Source organism: Protobothrops mucrosquamatus, unplaced genomic scaffold (genome assembly GCF_001527695.2).
Source record: "Protobothrops mucrosquamatus isolate PMUCROS unplaced genomic scaffold, P.Mucros_1.0 scaffold2584, whole genome shotgun sequence".
Classification (NCBI taxonomy): domain Eukaryota; kingdom Metazoa; phylum Chordata; class Lepidosauria; order Squamata; family Viperidae; genus Protobothrops; species Protobothrops mucrosquamatus.
Window position 1 is genome coordinate 337,308 of NW_015388640.1, and position 21,137 is coordinate 358,444.

Genomic DNA, 21,137 nt, shown 5'->3' on the forward strand with positions numbered 1-21,137 from the left:
CTAGGAAGTCTTTATTCCATTTTTCATAGTAAACTCTGGGGATACTTTGATTCAGGTAGGATTTTTAAAATCCAGAATAACTGGATCACTGAAAAAAATTGTTTTTGCTGTGATATCAGTGTTTTACAGATTGTTAAAAAAACACTGCAATGCATGAGGTATAGGTACTGATTTAAAAATGTAGTTCAAACTCCCTATCTATCCCCTTCAACTTCTTTTAGGAATTTAATCTTGTGCATCTGCCTACTTTATTTAGGCTGAGCGGATTTGCACTCCTCAGAACTTTCTGCCTTGTTCTATAGAATCAATTCTAATTTTTTTGTTCATTCTTTTTAAAAATTGCTCATCCATCGCTATTTACTCTGATGCAGGTAGCCCTCAACTTAGAACCATAACAGGGACTGGCAATACATTATGAAACGGTTAAGTGAGGCATCACATGACTGCATCCAATTTACAACCTTTGCCATTAAATCTTGAAGCAAATCTCCCATCAGTCATTGAAACATCAGATGACTGTGACTTGCAATCTCCTGCAGGCTTCACCATTGACTTTGCTTATCAGAAGCTGGCAGGGAAAGTTGCAAATGGTGATCAAATGACTGGAGGACCACTGCAGCTGTTAGAAATGCAAGACAAACACCCAGATTGCAATCACATGACTGCAGGGACTGGTTGTAAGTTACCTTTTCAGCATCATTGTAATTTCAAATAGTTGCTAAACAAAATGGTTGCAAGCAGAGGACTACCTGTACTTGTTACTGAAAGTTCTACTACTTAACAATTTGTCTCAGGTCCTTCCATGGTGATACCTTCAGGATGTCTTGGCATTTCAGCTTCAGAATAGCTGCATTTTTGAAGTGGTAATTCCAACACACCTGGGAGGTATTAAGTAGGGAAAGCTGTTTTTACTTTGTTTTAGCAATCTACCTCCCATCAGTAATTTGTTCAGTCTTCTAGGATACCAGAAGCCTGCTGTAGGTATGTATTTTTTTAATGTGTAACTTCAGATTAAGTGTACAGTTTCCTTCAATCAGTAGCAAATACATTTTGTAGATTATAGTTTATGTTTCATAATAAACAAAATGTTTTTATCCAATTCATGAACAAGGCACTGGTAATAACACTACTAATGGGTCTAATGTAGCCCATCAAATATAATAAAATATATTGAAGAGTTTTGGATTTGTGAATCAAGTATTCACTTTATTTATGACAACAAAACAAATGCACATAATGTCAGATTCGAATGACTGTGGTTAAATTCTGGAACATTTTAAATTTTTAAACAGGTAGAGCTGGGTTTTCCCACAGACTCTTTTCAGTAACACTGGGGGGGAGGAGCCAAAATAATGAAATACATTTATTATATTGGCTTTTTGAAATTAAGACCAATTATTCTAATTATGAATTGTGCAATATAACACTGTTATATGCTATTTTAATAAAGTCTTCTGTACTATTTCCTATAACTCCTGGGAAAGTTATGGCTCTTCAGCTGTTCTTATACAGGTAGTCCTCAACTTAAGACCACAATTGAGCCCAAAATTTATGTTGCTAAGTGAAGCATTTGTTAAGCGAGTTTTGCCCCATTTCAGGACCTTTTTTGCCACAGTTGTTGAGTGAATCACTGTAGTCGTTAAATTAGTAACACAGTTGTTAAATGAATCTGGCTTTGCTTGTAGGAGGTTGCAAAAGATGATCACATGACACTACAACACTGCAGTGTTCATAAATACAAGTCAGTTGCCAAGCGTCTGAATTTTGATCACGTGTCCATGGGATGCTTCACCGGTCATAAGTGTGAAAAATAGTCATAAGTCACTTTTTTCAGTGCTGTTGTAACTTTGAACGGTTACTAAATGAACTGATGTAAGTCGAGGACTACCTGTATTGTAGTTCCTAACATCCTTTAAATGATGACTATGCTTTAAAAGGCTGCTGGGAGTTATAGTTCATCAACAGCTAAAAGATACAGCTTCATCAGCCTCAATTTAACATCTCTAGTGATGAATATAACCCCTGCCCCATATTAGCTCTTAAAATAATTTTGATCATATTTTAGATTTATAATAGATATACTTGATGTTAAAATTTTAATGTGAACTTAATGCACTTTGTTGCAGTGCATAGCTTAATGTTTTTTCTAAAGATGAAAGTCTACTGAATAGTATTATTAATGTAGAAGTTTTCCATAGGTAAGCAGGTATGGAGAATGCTAATATGTATATAGCTGTATTTTTATATATTTTTTAATAAAATGAATAGCAATGTTGTTTCTAAAATAGACTGAATAAACAGTTCTTTACAAACCTGCCTTTGAGTAGTTTTTTACATAATAAATTAATACAAACAATGTAATACAAGATTAATATCCAGTTTAGTCATTCTACAGCAAAACAGTCACTGCTGTTAAATCAAATCGCCTCTTATCCCTGCTACTACCCATACTAGTGTACATGTGCACATATATCCAAGCTATTCAGACCATTCCTTTTTAGAATAACCAATGTTATGCAGAACACAAAAAGAAATAGTAAAGAATGAAAGGTATTGGATATAAAAAGGAATTTTAACTAAAACTAGCTTACACCAATATCGTTGCAACCATCTTTGCTTCTACAGTATTCATATACTGCTTCTTTCTAAATTTCTCACCTCTTTCATTTTCTCATCAACTCCATCCAAACACAATTTTCTCAGCCTTCCTTTTCCTCTCAGTCTATGCACGCTTCCTTCATATATTGGTTTTCCTGCGCAGCTCTTTCTTTCAGTAGGAACAAGTCTTCCCAATGAATCATAGTTGGAAGACCTTGGAGGTCTTCTAGTCCAACCCCCTGCTCAAGCAGGAAACCATTTCAGACAATGATGTATTTCTTTTGTATTCATAGAAGCATGCTACATATAGGTTGGAAAGTGTTCCCCAGGGTGCTAACAAACATTGCTGTGGAATGTGGAGTTGGAAGATCCTAGATTCAGTGCCATGTTTCACCCCAAAACAGCAACTTAAAAGTTTCTGCTTTTCTTTAAATCACAAGCTGGCTTACTAACATTTGATGGCCATTGTTTGCTTTACAGCAGTGTTTCTCAACCTTGACAATTTTAAGGCATGTGGACTTCAACTCCCAGAATTCCACAGCCAGCATTGCTGGCTGTGGAATTCTGGGAGTTGAAGTCCACATGCCTTAAAATTGTCAAGGTTGAGAAACACTGCTTTACATGATTCCTTTGGCATAACTGTCAGTTAAGCATCTTGAGATGAGGGAGAAGCACTAAAATTAATAGCAGAGCTGCCTTGTGACCGAGATGGGAAACAAATCCAATAAATAAGTAAAAGCTTTTATAAGCTCTTAATTTACTGTGACTTCTGAAAAAAGGTAATGTTTCATTTAGCATTTTTCCTGCATCGTCATAAAAGCCTATACATGGAACTAGGCTGGGCACATACGGATTCAAGCCGTTTGTGAGGACTGACAAGCAGTCCCTTTTCTCCCGGTTAACAGCGGAACTCGTAATGGTACAGCTGTCGCATCACGGGATCCTTGCCTTACAATCCAGGTTAGAATGTGCCCCTCTCTGCCTCGGAAACTACTGTAAAGGTTCCTGTATAGTAGGGGTAGTCAACCTTGGCTCTTTTATGACTCGTGGACTTCAACTCCCAGAATTCCTGAGCGCTGGCTCAGGAATTCTGGGAGTTGAAGTCCACGAGTCATAAAAGAGCCAAGGTTGACTACCCCTGCTGTATAGAAATACCCTTCAAACGAGCAGGTGTGAATGTAATTGATTTACACAAACTCCCTGGAGGAAATTCCACTCTTTAGATCTAGAACTGCAATCAGAAAAGCTTCCAGAAATAAAATAAAACGCCGCCACCGAGTTATCAGTTCCGAAACGGGACAAGAAGCTTAAAAGAAGAGCAATCAACCCACTCGCCCACTCCGATTTAGCCCCCCCCTCCGACGAGCGAAAAAGACGCGCGTGCGCACTCGATTGGGTTCGGCTCGCCCGGCGCAACCGTGGCGCCGCCAGGAGCGTCGATGTTCCTGCGCGTGAGCATTGCCAGTGCGGGGCGAGGCCGCGGCGCTTTTCAAGCGGCTTGATGGAGTCGGCGGTGGAGGAGTTGATGCCCCGCCTCTTACCTGTAGAGGACTGCGACCTCGCGGAAGACTTCGACCCCACGGTGCCCCCCCGAACCCCCCAAGAGTACTTAAAGCGGGTCCAGTAAGTGAACTGATCGGTGGTGGCGCCCGCCGTGGGAGGGGGAGGCCGGTTGGGGATGGAGCTGCGCTTGATGAGTCGGCGAAGTCGGATCCGGTCAACCCGGCGTTAATATTTATATGAAATGGCCGCTATATTTATATTTATTCCTATGCGGCTTGCATAGGAGTAAATGCAACAAACGTTTCTTCTATAATGATGAACGGTTCTGGTAGGACCTGACAAATTAGAGGTTCGCCTGGGTATAGTCTTGCTACTGATAATGCAGTATGGCGGTTTGGTTTTTGTGCTGGTGGGATTTCCTGCATTAATGTAAGGAAAGTTAATACTGAAATTCGGCTTTAAATCCACTCGTACTGTCCTTTTCATAGTGATTTATTTGGGTTTTGCCAGTTTTTTTAAACTCTAATAATATTGGTTATCCATCCTCTCCAGATAATAAATAAGACATGCAGACCCGGTATAATTAAATGATCTGCAGTCTTGGATTAAATGGAATGAAAAACACCTGAAACATTTCTGCATTGTGCTATGAATCTAAATCAATTTTAAAACTGAATTCATTATGGCAACAATTTCAAAGAATACATCCTCTAGCCTAGTTTTGTTCAAACTGTAATCCATTATGGAGTGTAGTCTTTAGGTATGTAACAAACCCACCCATTTTGTCTCATTTTCAAAAACCCAGACTGATACTCAGATAAAGCCAGAATGATTTTTAATGCTTTTTCAGGCTTAATTCTTTAACTCCTAAATTAGGTTTGATTAGAAATTAAAAAGCACTTAAAGTTTCAAATATTTTTATTTTGTAGGATTGAAGCTGCAAAATGTCCTGATGTTGTTGTGGCCCAGATTGATCCCAAGAAACTGAAAAAGAAGCAGACTATAAATATTTCAGTAGGTTTTTAAAAATCATTATTATAAGCATTATAAAATACAAGTACAGTTCTCATGATTGGATGTGAACAGTACAATACTGTTAAGAGATTGCCAATTTTATAATTAAGCACTCTACATAATCCACCTTATGACCTTCTTTTATTATTACTATTATAATTTTTAAACAGATAAAAGATACACAGAAAAAATATAGAAAATAGAATTAAGAAAAAAGATTAAAAAGTGTAGTAAAAAAGAAAAAGAAAAATATTTAAAGAAGCAAATTTCAATCTTTTCTACAGCAGTTACAAGCATACTTAATATTACTCCTCCCCCCATCAAGTTACATCACATAATTCACTTCTTTCCATATTTGATCCTTTTCAATTAGCAACTTCAAAATCATCAAGGCATTTTTATCAATTTTCAACAAAAACTCAATGGGTTTCCAATCCTTTAGAAAAGTACTTATTGTTTTCTCCATGATCAAACAGGTTAATTTTGCCATTTCTGCTAATTCTTTCATCTTTAAGTACAATCTTTCATTGTACACAGTTCTCCTTTTTTCAGAAATCTTTATACATATACAAATAACATGACACTCTTAATATTTTCATTGTGTTGTCTGTGTTTTCTTAGCTTTCAGGGTGTCAACCTGCTCCTGAAGGATACTCTCCAACTCTGAAATGGCAACAGCAACAAGTGACTCATTTTTCAGCCATTCGCCAGGTAAACTATACATACAAATATACAAATTCAGTGACTTTATGTGGAGCGTTTTTTTAAGACAATGCTAATTCTGGTCTTTGCAGTCATAATTCCCATTTTTAGGAAGATGGCACTTTACTATTGTAGTGGTTTGCTGTCAGTAAGAATTCCCAAAGTATAAAACTCATTGAGTGCCTCTCAGTCAAATTTACCTGACAAACTTGATACGAGGGAAATTCAGAAATAAACCTCCGTTTGATTATCAATGACAGACACTTGCAAATACAGAACTTTTATTATACATGTTAGAAAACTACAACATTACATTACTAATCGCTATTTAAATTGAGGCACCTGTCATAACGTCTTACAAGGTTTGAAATTCCTTAGTAGTAGTCGCTCGGCACCAAATCTGGGCTATAGAGAGGATGATCAAAAACATCCCAACGGAACTGCTTCAAAAGTTCTTGGGTGTGTCTAGCGGTGTGCGGGCGAGCATTATCGTGAACCAACACCACACCGGAAGTCAGCATGCCCCGACACTTGTTATGGATGGCTCATCTGAGTTTTCATAACGTTTCGCAGTAGACTTCTGAATTGCTGGTTAAGCCACGCTCCATGAACTTCACTAGCAGTACTCCTTTGGCATCTTCACATTTGGCGGGATTTTCTATGGCACCACTTCCGGTGTGGTGTTGGTTCACAATAATGCTTACCCACACACAGCTAGATGCACCCAAGAACCCAGTTCTGTTGGGATTTTTTGATCACCCCTCCTATAGCCCAGATTTGGCACTGAGCAACTACTACTAAGGAATTTCAAACCTTGTAAGACGTTATGACAAGTGCCTCAATTTGAATGGCGATTATGTCAAAAAGTAATGTAATGTAGTTTTATAATGTGTTTAATAAACGTTCTGCATCTGCGACTGTTATTGATAACCAAATGGAGGTTTATTTCTGAATTGCCTGCGTATTATGGGAAAAGTTAGGTTTTATACTGTATTTACATATAAATGCATATGTAATAAAATAGTACTAAAAATACTACAAGAAGTACTAATATTCCACTTTGAAGGCTTAAACATCAATTATAAAGATCACACCAAAAGGAATTAACTTTATTTATACAACTTGTAAAAATGGTGACGCTGGATAATATACAATAGGATTCTGTTAAGTGGTCAGTATCAATCCCCAAAGGTCATGGGACTGTTGGTTATTATGTGGGGTAATCTACAGTTAGATTCACAATCTAAGACTGCAAGCTTAATTCAAGTCCTAAGGAATTTGGAGCATGCTCTCCCTACTAAATCCTATTTAATAATAGGATTGTAATCTGGTTTAAATTTAATTAATTGTATAAATTAAGGAATTAAGAATTGCCACTCTAAAGCAGAAAGGAATGTTTATCAATCCGAACAAATAGTTCAGCAAGCATAATCACAGAAAAGATATTTGTTGTATGTGAGAATGCCATTTCTATGTATAGTGTCTGCCACCTGCAAGTATATGTTAAAGTGATCAACTGTGAATTAATTAGAGTTTTTAATTGATCAAAAGTTTTATCTTTTAGAGTGTGAACAAGCACAGGGATCACTGGAAAGCACAGCATTTGGACAACAATGTAACAATGGCAAGTAAAATGTAATATTTTCAGCATACTGTCAATTTACATATAAGCTTTTTTTTTTCTTCTGTTCAATTATATCCGATTCTCGAAGACTGCCTGGACAAGTCCATACAGTTTGGTTGGCAAGGTTTTTCAGAAGTGTTTTGCCATTGTCTCCTTCCTAGGGCTGAGAATAACTATAATAATAATAATGATAAAGTTGGAAGGGACCTCAGAGGTCATCTAATCCAACCTCCTGCTCAGGCAGGAAACCCTATACCATTTCGGACAAATGGCTGTCCAGTTTCTTCTTAAAAACTTCCAGTGTTGGCGCAGTCACTGCTTCTGGACGCAGGTTGTTCCACTGGTTAATTGTTCTAACTGTCAGGAAGTTTCTCCTTAGTTCTAGGTTGCTTCTCTCTTTGGTTAGCTTCCACCCGTTGCTCCTTGTCCTGCCTTCAGGCGCTTTGGAGAATAGCCTGACTCCCTCTTCTTTGTGGCAGCCCCTAAGGTATTGGAACACTGCTATCATGTCCCCCCCTTGTCCTTCTCTTCGTTAAACTAGACATACCCAATTCCAGCAACTATTCCTTATATGTTTTAGCCTCCAGTCCCCTAATCATCTTTGTTGCTCTTCTCTGTACTCTAGAGTCTCAACATCTTTTTTACATCGTGGTGACCAAAACTGGATGCAGTATTCCAAGTGTGGCCTTACCAAGGCATTGTAAAGTGGTATTAATACTTCACGTGATCTTGATTAGCCCAAGGTTCCCCAGCTGGCTTTGTGCCTAAGATAGGATTAGAATTCAGTTCCTGGTTTCTATCCTGATGCCTTGCAGCACTAGACATTCAGACTCAAATAGAGTTCAGAAGTTATTATATTTGTTTCATGTGTAGGCTTGTATATGTTAATAGCATTCTTCAGCTAAAAATAATGAAAAAATTTTCTCCTGATAGCCCAGCCAGCCCAGCCCTGGATCTGCTGTGTCACCTCTGCGTTAACTATTTTAAATTAAAATTAAAGGCTGGAGAACCTTGAACAAAAGAAAAGATTTGGGGGGGAGAGGGGAACAACCCAAATCAGCATATTAAATAGGAATAACTTGACTTTTTTTTTCAATTGTTCAGCCCAGAACAGATGATGAAGAAGGTTGGAAAAAATTCTGCTTAGGCGAAAAGCTGTATCTAGAGCTAACAGATCAAATCTTAAGTGATGAAAATCCAGGAATTGATTATGTACAGGTGAATGTTAAATCTGGCCTGAATAATTGTATCATCTTTAAATAGCTGTATTTTGAGCCATAGTTTCTATGCATGTTCTGAAATAATGAAGTTTGTACATATGATGATCATCCTTAAAATATTTACAATACAGTCCCTTGTCCAACAAAATGTTGCTACATATATCTGCAATATTGATTTTATATATTAAATATAAAAATATTCAGAGTCCCAGTGATGCTAGAGGCACATTTGGTAGGGTTAGACAGGTCTTCCCAATGGCCACACTACTCTGGGAACCCTTTTAAAAAACTATTACTAAAAAGAATAACATTATTGTAATGGAGATTGTATTTTTTGTATTTCTCCTTCAAATGAATTTAATTATGTACTGGTTTTACTCGTGGGGAACATGGCTATGCATATACATTAGAAAGGTAGGCTTTAATGTTTAGATAAATAGATATTAGAAACTGTTTTTGGAAATTTCTTAAGCTTCAAGAGAAGCAAATGGTAATTGTTGGATATATTTCTAGATTTTAATTATATTATGGAAGCCACACAGAAATTGATATAAGATGGGCTGCTATATAAATGTTTTCAATAAATAAAATATACTTTTAATAAAGCTCTAAACATTAGAAATATCTATACAATCTTTCCTAAAGAATGACAATTGCACACTAGTGTTCAGATCTAAAATTAAGTATTTAGATTTCCAACCATTTTTAAAAATCCAATATATTCTGGTATCTTTTCATTCAGATTGGCTTTCCTCCATTGCTGAGTATTGTTAGCAGAATGAATCAGGTACTTTACTTTTATTGTCGGTTTCATTTCCATTCAGTCTTGGTGTGGTGAATCCAGCTTTACCTTTTTTTTTCCTAACCTGCCTCCATAGCTTGCTTGAAAAACCTGGACTTGGATACAAGGTAGTCTTCGACTTATGATCATATTGAGCCCAACATTTCTGTTGCTAAGTGAGACAGTTAAGTTAGTTTTGCCTCATTTTATGACCTTTCTTGCTACAGTTGTTAAGTGAATCACTGCAGTCATTAATAACACAGTTGTTAAGTGAATCTGACTTTCCATTGAATTTGCTTGTCAGAGGATCGCAAAAGGTGATCACTTGACCCCAGGACACAGCAACTGTCATAAATATGAACTAGTTGCCAAGCACCTGAATTTTGATCATGTGACCATGGGTATGCTGAAATGGTTGTAAGTGTGAAAAATGGTCGTAAATCACTTTTTTTCAGTGCCGTTGTAACTTTGAATGGCCATTAAACAAATGGTTGTAAGTCAAGGACTACCTGTAATCCCAAATAGAAATGTACTGCTCAAGATCTGAATAACCCTAAAGATTCTTAGCCTTAAAATAGTGATAAGTATGTTTTAAATGTGTTAAATGTAAATTGTTTTGTATTAAGAGGAAAGATTTTTAAAAGGCCCAGAAAAGGTGGAGAGACACACAAAATTCTCCATTTCCTTTTTTGACCTGCTAGGCTGCAGCTAACAAGGCCTCAGGAACTTCAGAGAGTTCAATAAAGTAATATTGCCTTGTTGTGACTGATGGGCAAATTTTTATAGCTATTCTATCATTTATTCAGATATAGACCGATTGTTTTAATTAGTCTTTGAATTTTCTACACTTATGACAGCTGACAACAAATTAAAATTTTACACAATTAAGAATAACAGAAAGCAGTGCATATAAAAAGAAGCCTAGAGTAAAATCATAACATACAGGTGGCAAATAACCATTTCTTAGAGATTCTTCTCACTGCTGAATATAGGCTGTTTTGTAACATAGGTTCTATGACGGAGAAGCAATGTTTTCTGGCCTCAGGCCTCTCTCAAGTCTCCTAATAATAATCCTAATAATAATAATTATAATAGAAAGTATCCTACTAGGAATCAGTTGGTGGCATACAATCTGTTATTTCCATTTTTATATAAGTTTACATGAGCCCCTTTCACTTGCAACAAAACAATTTTCCATTTTGCTGTGAATATAAAAAAAAATGATTAGGAGAGCCTATAACCCAGTAGTGGTGAACCTATGGCACGGGTGCCAGAGGCGGCACTGAGAGCCCTCTCTGTGGGCACACGTGCTGTTGCCCCAGCCTTGCCTACCCCCGCGACCCCCTCCTCTCCAGCAGCCCCCCTGAAGGAGAGTCGCCCTTGAGCGTGGCTCACACGGAGCAGCGCAGCCAAGGACATGGCAGCCAGGCAACATAGACAAGACTCTGCCCTCACATCCCATCATGCAGTTGATGCTGCAGGGCGCAGGCAGAGGGTGTGGCCGCCATAGCGCTGCTGGGCTGCCTGGGCGATCTGTGGCGGGCCCTGGAGGCGGTGAGTGGTCCTGTGGGCAGGTGGGGCAGGGGATGGGGTGGCAGAGCGGGGGCAGGCAGGGGAGTGGAGTGGGGGTGGGGCCAGTTTTTGGGCACTCGGTCTCTAAAAGGTTCGCCATCACTGCTATAACCCAAAGAATCCAGAAACATTCACTAGAAAAGAGACAGTGATATGAAAAAGATATAAATAAAACAGTAGATTAATAGAAGGGGTGAAAGCAGTTTTGATTTTTTTTTGTCTGTAATTCTTGTGAATCTTTAATTTGCTTGAGTCTTTAATTTGATTTAATATATAACAACTATATTATATATTTTCATTATATTACATATTTTTTAAAATTCTTTTTAGACAAGCTGTTTCAGCAACTGTCATAAGATTTAAAGTACTACTTTTTGTACTAGTTAGTACTCATATATCGAATTCTTCTAGCATTTGTATAAAATACTTAATTATAAATCTGTGCAGTGCACTAGAAACTGCCACCATGCAAAAATTTAACAGCTGTTTCTCTGTCCTAAAAGGCAACAGTGACCAGTGTTTTGGAATACTTGAAAAACTGGCTTGTGGAAAAAGAATTTACTCCAGAACTGGTAATTTGAAGTTTTATGTTTTAAGAGGCATTATCCCCATTGAAATTAAATTGAGGGAAACTAATCTCTTTATTAATAATTTCTTTTAATCTGGAATTGTCGACATGAGTGCTTGCCTGGCTTTTAGTAAAGCTATGTCCCCCTAAGGTGAATGTTTTAAATTGTCTTCATTTCTTAGTATCTATATTACTTCCATATAAATTGAATGTATGCCATAGTTGTATAAAAAACTAAATTAAACCTGTAAGTTTTAAATATGTCTCTAAAACTAAATTTTAAATATGTTGTTAGACCACTGGATATTTTAATTTCTATAATTCATGTTAGTTCATTCTCCGAATAGCAAGTCAGCACCTACTGTCTCCTGAATTGGTTCCCCACAGTCCTTCTCATTAAATCTTTTGAACCATCAAATACAAAATATTATAGTTCTCATGTGAAATCTGTAAATTGCCATTTTCACATAAAGCTTCATAATTTATTGTATAAAGTTTTTTTAAAATGTGTACAGTCTTGTGCATTCATATCCAAAAAAGACTGATCCATCTATAAGCTCTATTAAATAGCTGCATGAATTTATTTTGATCTAAGAAATACAGAATTTGTACCTATTTACCTGTGGTCTTATCACCATTGCTTCAAATACATGTTGATAAACTATGCTTTCCCTCTAAGTCAGAGGTCCCAACCTTTTGGGCACCAGGGACCGGTTCTGGGGAGATAGGTTTTTCCGCGGACCAGAGGGTGCATGGTTTTGTGTGCTGCCTGCATTCTGCGGATCAGGTTTTGCTTGTTTGTGTGGACCAGTTGCTCGCATGCCGCAGCCCAGTATTGGTCCACAGATTAGGGGTTGGGGACCCCTGCTCTAAGTGAAGTTTAGTGGTTTCTTAAAATCTCATTTTTAAAAATTTTAATAACCAGACTGAATCTAATTACTGCTAGAAGCAGGGACCACAAGGAAATCCAAAATCTATGTTGGAAAGTAGAAAACTAGACCGTAGGGAAAAAAAAACCCCACGTGACAAGGGAAATTATTGTATTTGTATCATTACGAACAAATATATTGATGTGTTCAAAGAAGCAATACAAAGATGATTTTATCTTTAAATTCTTATTGCAATTTCTTAAAATTTCTCTAGGGCAGATGGCTTTATGCTTTGTTAGCTTGTCTAGAGAAACCATTATTACCAGAGGCTCACTCTCTAATTCGACAACTGGCTAGACAATGCTCTGAAGTGAGGGTACTGGAGGTAAGCTGAACTAGTTGATCATTGAAGGGGTATACTAGAAGATCCTGATCATGCTAATAGCTTGAAGCCATCATTTCTCTGAAATATATACATTTTCCACTTGTTATTTTGATATTTCAGAACGGTAATCAAAACTTGAGAAAGGGGCAGTACCAGTTATACTAAATGTTCAAAATGTTGCTGTTATTGTTATATCTTTGATGAATTTAGCGAATATCTAAAAGAGATGGTTGTGTTTTCTAGAAATATATTTACTAGAGCTATTAATCAGACAGTTGCCAAAATCATTGCAATTTGTTGGAAATGTGTAACAGTTGTTGACATAAAGCAATTGCTTGAAATTTGGTGAAAGCACATTAATGTTTTTCTTCCTTCTAACACAGGAGAACAAGAATGATGAAAAAGTGTCTGCTCTAAACTTGCTAATTTGTTTGGTTGGAAGGTATGGCAAATTATTTTAATTAGTGTACTAAGTTGGCTATTTAAGGAAAATTAAATCAATCTCTTCACCTTTATCCTCAAGAGTCTGCACCATTACTTACATGAGCATTGTTTTGCAATAATAACTTGTAATTTTTACCCTTCTATATTCTGTTTCCAGAGACATAAAAGGCAGTAACCAATTGTTGGATTGTATTATATAATATTACAACATACACTGACTACAGCTATATACAGCCATATAATTTCTCTTTCTCTGATTTCACTTGTGCCTTTCTCATGTTTCCTCATCCAGTATTGTATAAAAAGAAGAGAGCTTAACATTGCATAATGAAATTCGATGATTGCAACTTCTTTTGTAAGGTCTCTCCATGCTGTCTTAAACTTCAATGCTACGTCTTGAGTCACATGCTCTGTGATTCCATGCAAAGATCAGTTCAGAGTATCCTGGACTGGAAGGCACCTGAAGAGTAGTTAAAATAGTATAATTCTCATATTACATTAGTATTCAACTAAATGGAAATCTAGACAAGCTATACAGTGAAGTACTGCCTTTCTTTGATACATTTGTTCAAGATTTGTCTGAAGATTTTATTAATATTTATAATCATGGATTTTTTTTCTCCCGCCTAACAGGTATTTTGACCAATATGACCTGGCTGACGAGGCATCCTGATAAACATCTGGAAACTATACATGTACGAGTTGTTAATCTTTCTCAGGCAGGCAGGCAGTACTTTCATGACTGAACTATGAAAAATGGATACACCACACGTTCCAATGTGACCTTAGTGAATATGGTGTCTTGTATACTTGGGGATTTTTTTTTTTTTTGAAAACAGACTGATTTTAGCAAGTGAAGATGTTAATAAAATATTTTCTTACAAATTATTGTCCATAACTCAGCTTGTTTGATCTACATATAAACTATGTGTGCCTCTTGGTATTTAAGGTACTACACAATGAATCAATGTGTCTATCTTATTAAAACCCAGCAGAACTGAAGAGACTAATCAAAAAGGCTATTTATGTTGAACAATACAGGTAATCCCCAAGTTACGAGCATTCACTTAAGACTAGTTCAAAGTTACGTGATCAGCGCCCCCTAGTGTTTACGAGCAAATCCCAAAATTACAACTTGCAGCACCACAGCAGTCGTTTGCCCTTACAAGTGACTGCAGAGGCTCTGCAATATTCACCCTATTCCACTCCCCACAACTGCTTCCCCCTCCCTTCCTGCTGGACTCACCTTACAAAATCTCTCCTCTCTGCCGCGGTTTCTTTCTCTTTGAGGGAGAAGAGAGTCAGTTTGGAAATACTTTTCACACTGACAATGGAAGTCCCTGGGTGCCATAATATTGCGCAAGTTCAAACAAATTCTCTGCAAAAGAGATCATGGTCTACGAAAGCTTTGATTCTCGGGGGAGGGGAAGTGTTTGCTTCGTTTGCATGCCTATGGGGTAAAGCGTGGAATCGGGAATCGGCCAGGCATAGGAACCAATGTCGTCCGTCGCCCAGGTGCGCTGTTCGCTCATATGCACCAGCCTTAGTTTGAGGGTAGGAACGAAGCCTTCAACTGAGTAGGGAGGCATTGCGGGGCCAGGTCCCTTGTACTCGCATCCAAGCCGGCAGCAGTGGCAACCATCTGAACAGCCATGATCCCCCTCTCCAGTAAGTCACCCACCCCACCCAGCCTAGATCTTGCCTGGCCAGCCGGCTGGCACAAATCCTCACCACTCTTATCATCCTCACTCATTGAGCGGCAGCGGCTTGAGTTTCTCTGCTCCGAGAGAAAAGAAAGGAGGCACGGAGCAGGATTGCTCTCAATAAGGCTGGCGCATGCAGTGCATCTGCATCTTCTTGAGAGCAATCTTGCTCTGCACCTCTGATTTCTTCCTTCGGGACGGAGCGGAGAAACTCAAGCTGCTGCCACTCAAAACACTTTTTGTCCAAACACAGACCTGAGAGAGATTGGAAGGTCCCTGTGCCTGCAGTGGGGCACTTCAGAAATGGAAAGGAACGCTCCATGTGACTGAAACTCCATGTGACTTAGGTCTCTGGATGAAAGGTGTTCTAATAGCAGGCTTGAGTTTCTCTGCTCCGTCTTGAGTGAAAGGAAATGGAGGCACAGAGCAGGGTTGCTCTCAATAAGGCCGGCTCACTCCGGAGGCTTGTTTTTGCAGGATTGCTCTCAATAAGAGTGAGGCGCGCTCACTCCGGAGGCTTGTTTTCGCAAGGAAGGGGCTTGAGAAATGGCTTTTTCCAGCAAAAACAAGCCTAGCCCTGATGCTGGCAGAGTGAGGCAGCAGCGGCCAGAGCAGACCCTTCCTCATCTCCCCTCACTTCCCCAAAGCCTCCACTAACCTTTCCAGCTCCGTTCTCCGCCACCGCGTGCAGGGCAACAAAAGAAACCTGTGGGACTACCGGTAAAAAAAAGTTCAGACCTTCCAACTTTGTGGGATCTTCTCCCCCCCCCCCCCGAGAAGTTGGAAGGTCAGATTGATCTTTTGTTGCCCTGCACACAGAGAATGGAGCTGGAAAGGAGGTTAGTGAAGGAATGTGGTTGCCCTGGGGTGTGGTAGGGGTTAGGATTTGGGATTGTGGATTGTGGAGTGTTTGTGTTCTGGTGGGGCTATTCAAAACGCAGGGATTCCCTGTGTTTTGAAGCACCCTGTGTGACTGCATGGAAAGGAATGCTCTGCTCAAGTGCCCCACTGGCAGCCACGCAGAGCTTCCAGTCTCTATCAGGTCTCCGTTGGGATAAAAAATGTTTCAGCACCTATGGAGCGCTTCCAAACGCAGGGACTGGATTTGTGTGCTGCCTACGTCCTGTGGATGGGGCTTTTCTTGTTTGTGCGAACCAGTTGCTGCCATGCCACAGCCCGGTACTGGTCTGCGGACCAGGGGTTGGGGACCCCTGTTTTAGATCCTATAAGATTACAATGCTTAAGGAACTAGGAGTGTCCCACCTGTTCTGCTCTGGTAGGATGAGTAAATGTCTTTCAGAAGAGACAGTCCTACAGATGACCTAGCCTTGTGCCATGTAAGACTTTAAAGGTAATAACACTTTGAACTGCACCCAGAAGGAAACTGGCAGCCAATGCAGATCACACAATACATGTTATATGAGTAAACCTAGATGCCCCCATCACCGCATGCACCATCACATTCTGGATCAGTTATAACAGTGGTTCTCAACCTGTGGGTCGGGACCCCATTTGGGGTCGATCGACCATTTCACGGGGGTCGCCAAGCAAGGCTGTCCGCCATTTTTTTATCTGCCATTTTTCCCCCTTTTCCGGCGGGTGCCTTACCTCTGCCGCTTGCCAGCTACGCCTCGGCCGGCGCAGGGGGCGGAACCACGCATGCGCGGCGCTCCCGGGCAGGGAAAGTCCTCGACTTACGACCGGTTGGGTAGTACTCGACTTACGACTGGTTTAGTCCTCGACTTACGACCGGTTTAGTCCTCGACTTACGACTGGTTGGGGTCGCGGCATTAAAAAGGTTGAGAACCACTGAGTTATAACTTCCAAGTCTTCAAGGGCAGTCCCATGTAGAGCATACTGCAGTAATCCAGGTGGTAACCAAGGCCTGAGTAATTGAGCAAATTTTTTTCCAGTCCAGGAAAGGATGCAATTGACACCCCCAAAATAATCTGTACAAAGGATCTCCTAGCCATGCCTGTCAGCTGCTCTTTGAGCAGGAATCTGCGAATTGCACACCAATTACGTATATATCATACACATACTGTATATTCTTTTCTACTGATCTTTACAAGCGACTGCATTAAACATTGCTTATGTCTAGCTGTAATGGTTATACCTTCCCAAACTATTGCTTGTTCAGAAACACTGCAATAACCTTTTTCATATGATTAGAAACAGATAAGAATGAACGATATTCCTCTGTTGTCAACATTTATGCTAGATTCTGATCATTAAATCAAATTCCTTAGCCAATCCAGATCAATGTTTATGCATCTGTTTCTGAGGGATGTATTCGGCTATGAGCAAAAGGTTACTTCTTGAATATAAGGTCTTGGATCATTCTACCTTCCTATACTTATTAGTCTCCATGTACTATCAGTTTCAGTTTGATGGACAAGATTTCTAAATAGAATTCGGGCATGCTCACTTCACTGTTTTTAATTCCAACATGTCAAAACCATTAATTCAAAGCCCTTATTTGAAGTCTCAACCTTATAAAGAAAATCAGAGTAAATCAAAATATAAAATCTAACAATGCGTAAGACTTAACTGTATTACATGAATAGCTAACAGACAACATCTTAAATATGTACACATTAATATATAATTTGGAGCAATAACTACCCAGTTCAACCCTAATTGTTACATTAACATTGTTTATGTAGTTTTGAAACTTTCAGCTAGATAAGCAAGTGCATCATTTTTAAAACTATGCAAGATCATCTTGAAGCAATTTTATTGTCTATGGAATATACCTAAACTATCTTTCTGGAACTGAAAAGCAGGAGTACTGTTCTCAGCTCTATGGCCATGACCCATTTCAACATTGCAAAACTGAAATTGTATAATAGGGTTAGCCAGATAGCAGAGCTTAGCATTTATTTAAGATATTCTATTCATCCTAACAAACGTTCATCTGCATGGGTCAAAATTGAAGACAATTAAAAATCTACCAGCAAATTATGAAAAATGGCAATTAATCGCCTCTGGGAAAAATGTATTTGACAAAGCGGACACTTAATACAATAAAGGATAGCTTCACATGGTTTATAAATAAAATACAGTTCATTTTGCCATTTTACAGAGCAAGACAATGGATTTTATATTTACGTCTTCTGTATCATCACTTGAAATTTACCTGCAAAAAAAAATATTAAGGAATATTTGTTTTATCAGAAACAACCTTATGTACTTCTAAAAATTCTACTAATCTTCAGGTTCAAGCATATCAAAATACATTTTACAATGCAATCTGTTCACTGCCTTGATGAGTAGAACCTATCTGGTGAGACTACAGTCTATTTCCTCCTCGATTACTTTCACATTCTGAAAATCCCATTTTTCCTTATCTTAATTTGAACATAATTCAATTTGAATTCATAATTCAATTAGAGAAACTATTCTAATTGAATTGTGGAAGATAGTAGAGAACTAACAGCTACTTCTGGTTCCTAGTGCTACAAATGTCCTGTATGTGGCTTTGTACCATGCAGAGAAAAAACATTCTCGGTGAGATTTAGGAAAGATTTATGAATTGAAGCAGATGTCCTGTTCAACTCAACAATTTTAGCTGGACATTACTGCCAATAACTACTGTCACCTTATTTCTTAGGCAGCTCACTAATTTTACATTAAGGTACAGTGTACTTTTCTGTTCTAGCACCATTTTAAAGCAACTGTTTTGTAATTTCACTTATTTTATCTTATATAGTACACAGAAGAGAGCAGATTTATCTCATTTTGCTAATACAAAACATACTTACATGCAGGCATTGTTGAAACTTCAGCTGTCACAATACTCTTTATTCCCAAATTTGATAAACCGCCTCTAATTAGTCCACATGTAAATGCCAAATACTGCAAGATATGTCAAGGCAGAATACTCACAGTAAAACTCTAATCTTAAAATAATTTATAAAACTCATTTTGAGAAATACAAACTTATTTTTATAGCCTAGAAAAAAAGAAGCTTGCACCAAATTTCAAACCATTAATGGTTCAATGAGGTAAAAGCTAGAGACACTTTTAATGTTATTTGCTTCTGTTTCAGACTTCATTTAAAATATTTTTTACTATTATTCCGATAGGACAATAAATTATAGCATAATAGGGCTAGCATAGTTTTTCCTCCCATAATAGTAAAAGGGATGGGATGGAGGGAATGTACGTAAAATGGAAAGATTTGGATCCTGATCCATGTCTGAAACACACACATTTTTTTTAGCTTTCTGCCCAAGTTCCAATGGAAGTTATATTATAAATGTCTTTGTAAGACATTTTCTAAGAATTAGAGGATGACAGGGTCAGAAAGCTATTGTTTAAGCCAGTGTTCAACTTTTTTTCACTCATGGCCCTCTTCCAATTTTTCTTCCTATGTCCCCCACCCCTTCCCAGTCCCACTACCAGAAACATACATGGTAGAGTAATTGGTGCATTTTCTGGCATCAACAAGACGCAGTATAATACATTTCAGTAGCCCCCTCAACACATGCCATGACCCCCATTACATGTTTTTCACCTGTAGCCACCTGGAAGTATCCTAGGTCCCCAGCTGATAATCAATGATTTAGATCAGTGGTTCTCAACCTGTGGGTCGGGACCCCATTTGGGGTCGATCGACCATTTCACGGGGGTCGCCAAGCAAGGCTGTCTGCCATTTTTTTTGTCCGCCATTTTTCCCCCCCTTTTCCGGCGGGTGCCTTACCTCCCTTGAGCTGGGCCAGCTGGTGGTCGGCCTGCTCCGTCTCTGCCGCTTGCCAGCTACGCCTCGGCCGGCGCAGGGGGTGGAACCACGCATGTGCGGCGCTCCCGGGCAGGGAAAGTCCTCGACTTACGACCGGTTGGGTAGTCCTCGACTTACGACCGGTTTAGTCCTCGACTTACGACCGGTTTAGTCCTCGACTTACAACCGGTTGGGGTCACGGCATTAAAACGTTGAGAACCACTGATTTAGATCATCAAATCCAATCCCCTATTTTGTACATGAATTCAATTTAAAGCATTCCTGACAAATGGCTATTTACCCTTTACTTGAGCGCATCCAATGAACACAAGCACACTATATCTTTGGGTAATGGATTTCACTGTCAGGCTATTTGTACTGTTTTAAAATGTTTTTTTTTATAAAATTTAACCAAACTCAGTTTTATGTAACTTAAGTCCTTTAGTTTATGCCCTCCATTCTGCGACAAATAAGAACTGCCTTCATTTTCTATGTAACAACCTTTCAGGTACTTAAAAATGTGATCACAATTCCCCATCATCTTTTTTTCAGAGTTAAACAATATGTATCTTTATATATCTTGATTTGTAATCTCCTAATTATCAGTTTCCTTCCAATTTCTCTAAAAATTGGACTCTGACTGATGTGGAATGGTGATATGTGGGTTATTCCCTCCAATTTGGAAATTACAGTTCTGTTGATACAATGTAAAATTACATTGGGGTTTTTTTTTGCAGCCATATCAGACTTCTACCTCATGTTCACTTTGCAATCAACTACTATAGGCAGAAGGCTGCATATTTAGCTAGCTTAAATGTATATTATATAATGCTATTGTCCACCTTAAAGGTTATCAGAATAGGGAAAACAATAGCCAGGCTGTTCAGGAGTTTGGAATCAGCATATTAATTATATATGTTGAAAGGATCCCATACTGCAGTGATGGCGAACCTTTTAGAGACCGAGTGCCCAAAAACTGGCCCCACCTCTGCTCCACCCCCCCTGCTCTGCCCCCACTCTATCCTCTCATCCTCTGCCCTGCCTGCCCACAGGACCACTCACCGCCTCCAGGGCCCGCCGCAGATCGCCCAGGCAGCCCAGCAGCACTATGGCGGTCACACTCTCTGCCCGCGCCCTGCAGCATCAACTGCATGATGGGGTGTGAGGGCAGAGTCTTGTCTACACTGCCTGGCTGCCATGTCCTTGGCTGCGTTGCTCCATGTGGGCCACGCTCGAGGGTGACTCTCCTTTAGGGGGGCTGCTAGAGAGGAGGGGGTCGTGGGGGGAGGCAAGGCTTGGGCAACGGCACGTGTGCTGACAGAGAGGGCTCCAAGTGCCGCCTCTGGCACTCGTGCCATAGGTTCGCCACCACCGCCATACTGCAAAGACCATTTGGCTCTTTTTCCAATAACAAAATAAGATTTTCTAACA

The 21,137-nt window shown here is 39.1% G+C and overlaps 2 protein-coding genes across 2 annotated transcripts in view; one reads left to right on the plus strand and one right to left on the minus strand.

The window, feature by feature from the left end:
- Positions 1–4,049: 4,049 nt before the first annotated feature.
- On the plus strand, positions 4,050–14,318 carry GEMIN2 (gem nuclear organelle associated protein 2). Its single transcript, XM_015825294.1, has 10 exons — positions 4,050–4,221; positions 5,031–5,115; positions 5,737–5,826; positions 7,382–7,441; positions 8,546–8,659; positions 9,404–9,448; positions 11,518–11,586; positions 12,726–12,836; positions 13,220–13,278; positions 13,914–14,318. Exons 1-10 carry the CDS (start codon positions 4,100–4,102, stop codon positions 13,951–13,953), a joined length of 795 nt encoding a protein of 264 aa, XP_015680780.1. The 5' UTR covers positions 4,050–4,099; the 3' UTR covers positions 13,954–14,318.
- Positions 14,319–17,626: 3,308 nt separating this feature from the next.
- The window catches only part of TRAPPC6B (trafficking protein particle complex 6B), a gene marked incomplete in the record, with an annotated part of 10,312 nt that continues 6,801 nt past the window's right edge, over positions 17,627–21,137 (minus strand). The window contains 2 exon segments of the mRNA XM_015825291.1: positions 17,627–18,122; positions 18,748–18,841. Of these exon segments, the coding sequence (XP_015680777.1) occupies positions 18,091–18,122; positions 18,748–18,841 (126 nt within the window).